The sequence below is a fragment of the Citrus clementina genome, unplaced genomic scaffold (genome assembly GCF_000493195.1).
Source record: "Citrus clementina cultivar Clemenules unplaced genomic scaffold, Citrus_clementina_v1.0 scaffold_9, whole genome shotgun sequence".
In the NCBI taxonomy this organism is placed as follows: domain Eukaryota; kingdom Viridiplantae; phylum Streptophyta; class Magnoliopsida; order Sapindales; family Rutaceae; genus Citrus; species Citrus x clementina.
In genome coordinates this window covers 5,420,628-5,421,556 of record NW_006261964.1, presented here as the reverse complement: position 1 = coordinate 5,421,556, position 929 = coordinate 5,420,628, and the positions used below count along the sequence as shown (strand labels likewise).

At 41.3% G+C, this 929-nt stretch overlaps 1 protein-coding gene across 1 annotated transcript; it reads left to right on the top strand.

Annotated features, from left to right (window-relative positions):
- Positions 1-301: 301 nt before the first annotated feature.
- On the top strand, positions 302-670 carry LOC18032951 (early nodulin-75). Its single transcript, XM_006420144.2, has one exon. The coding sequence runs from the start codon at positions 302-304 to the stop codon at positions 668-670; it is 369 nt and encodes a 122-aa protein (XP_006420207.2).
- The last annotated feature ends 259 nt before the right edge of the window (positions 671-929 follow it).

The following is a 929-nucleotide window of genomic DNA, read 5'->3' as shown; positions in this document are numbered from 1 at the left end:
GGATTTGACCCGGAGCAACCAGTATTTTCCTATCAAAACACATGTCCAAATTTCACTCCACATATTTTTCAACCTTGTTGTTGGCTCGAGAAGGGCCTCAAACCCTGCCACATTTTGACGGCCTGACAAGTACAAACCGACTTTTGACTTATTTCACAATCAAATCTTAAAGCATGACCAGGTGCAACGTGCATTTGGACTAAGAACGGCATGCATGTGCACTGGGCAGCTAATGCACGGGTCTAGAACTCTATAAATGGGCACCAAATCCTGAAAAAATAAACTACAAAATCAGATGTCCATGGCTTTCACACGCTTGCTAGTGTTATTGCTCATTGTAGTAGTGGTTCTTGCCACACCTTCTCTCTCTGATCACCACCACAAGAAGCCACCCTTTTTTCCAGAACCACCAGTTTATAATTATGAGAAACCCCCTATTCCTTTGAAGCCAGCTGGATCCTTATTCCCACCACCCAAGACTCCCAATGAAGTGAAACCATTAATCCCTCAAAACAAGCCACTACCAGTTTATAATTATGAGAAACCTCCTCATGTGGAGATACCATCTGGACCTCTAAAGCCACCAAAACACATTCCTCCTTCCAGGAAGGGCAAGCCTTTCTCACAACACAAGCTTCCTGCTTACAATAAGCCTCCGCACAATAACTGATTCTTCAAAAAATAACACTAGTAAAAGTCTAAAAGATATATCAGTTGCGAATAAATAAGCCGCTGGCTCCTGCGGACTCTTATTATTGTATTTTGTGCTTATTTCGGTTAGCAACAGTACTTGGGAATGCTCATATCATTGGTTTGCATCTGTATGTGTGTTAATTGCTTGTAGCTGATGAGCATGCAGTGATATGTTCTAATAATATCGACATGCCCACCATACTCAAACTTATTCACTTTGTTTAATTTTTGGTGAA

What these genes read in the sequence shown, in the direction of transcription:
- LOC18032951 (XM_006420144.2), top strand. Translation starts at nt 302, where the DNA reads ATGGCTTTCACACGCTTGCTAGTGTTATTGCTCATTGTAGTAGTGGTT.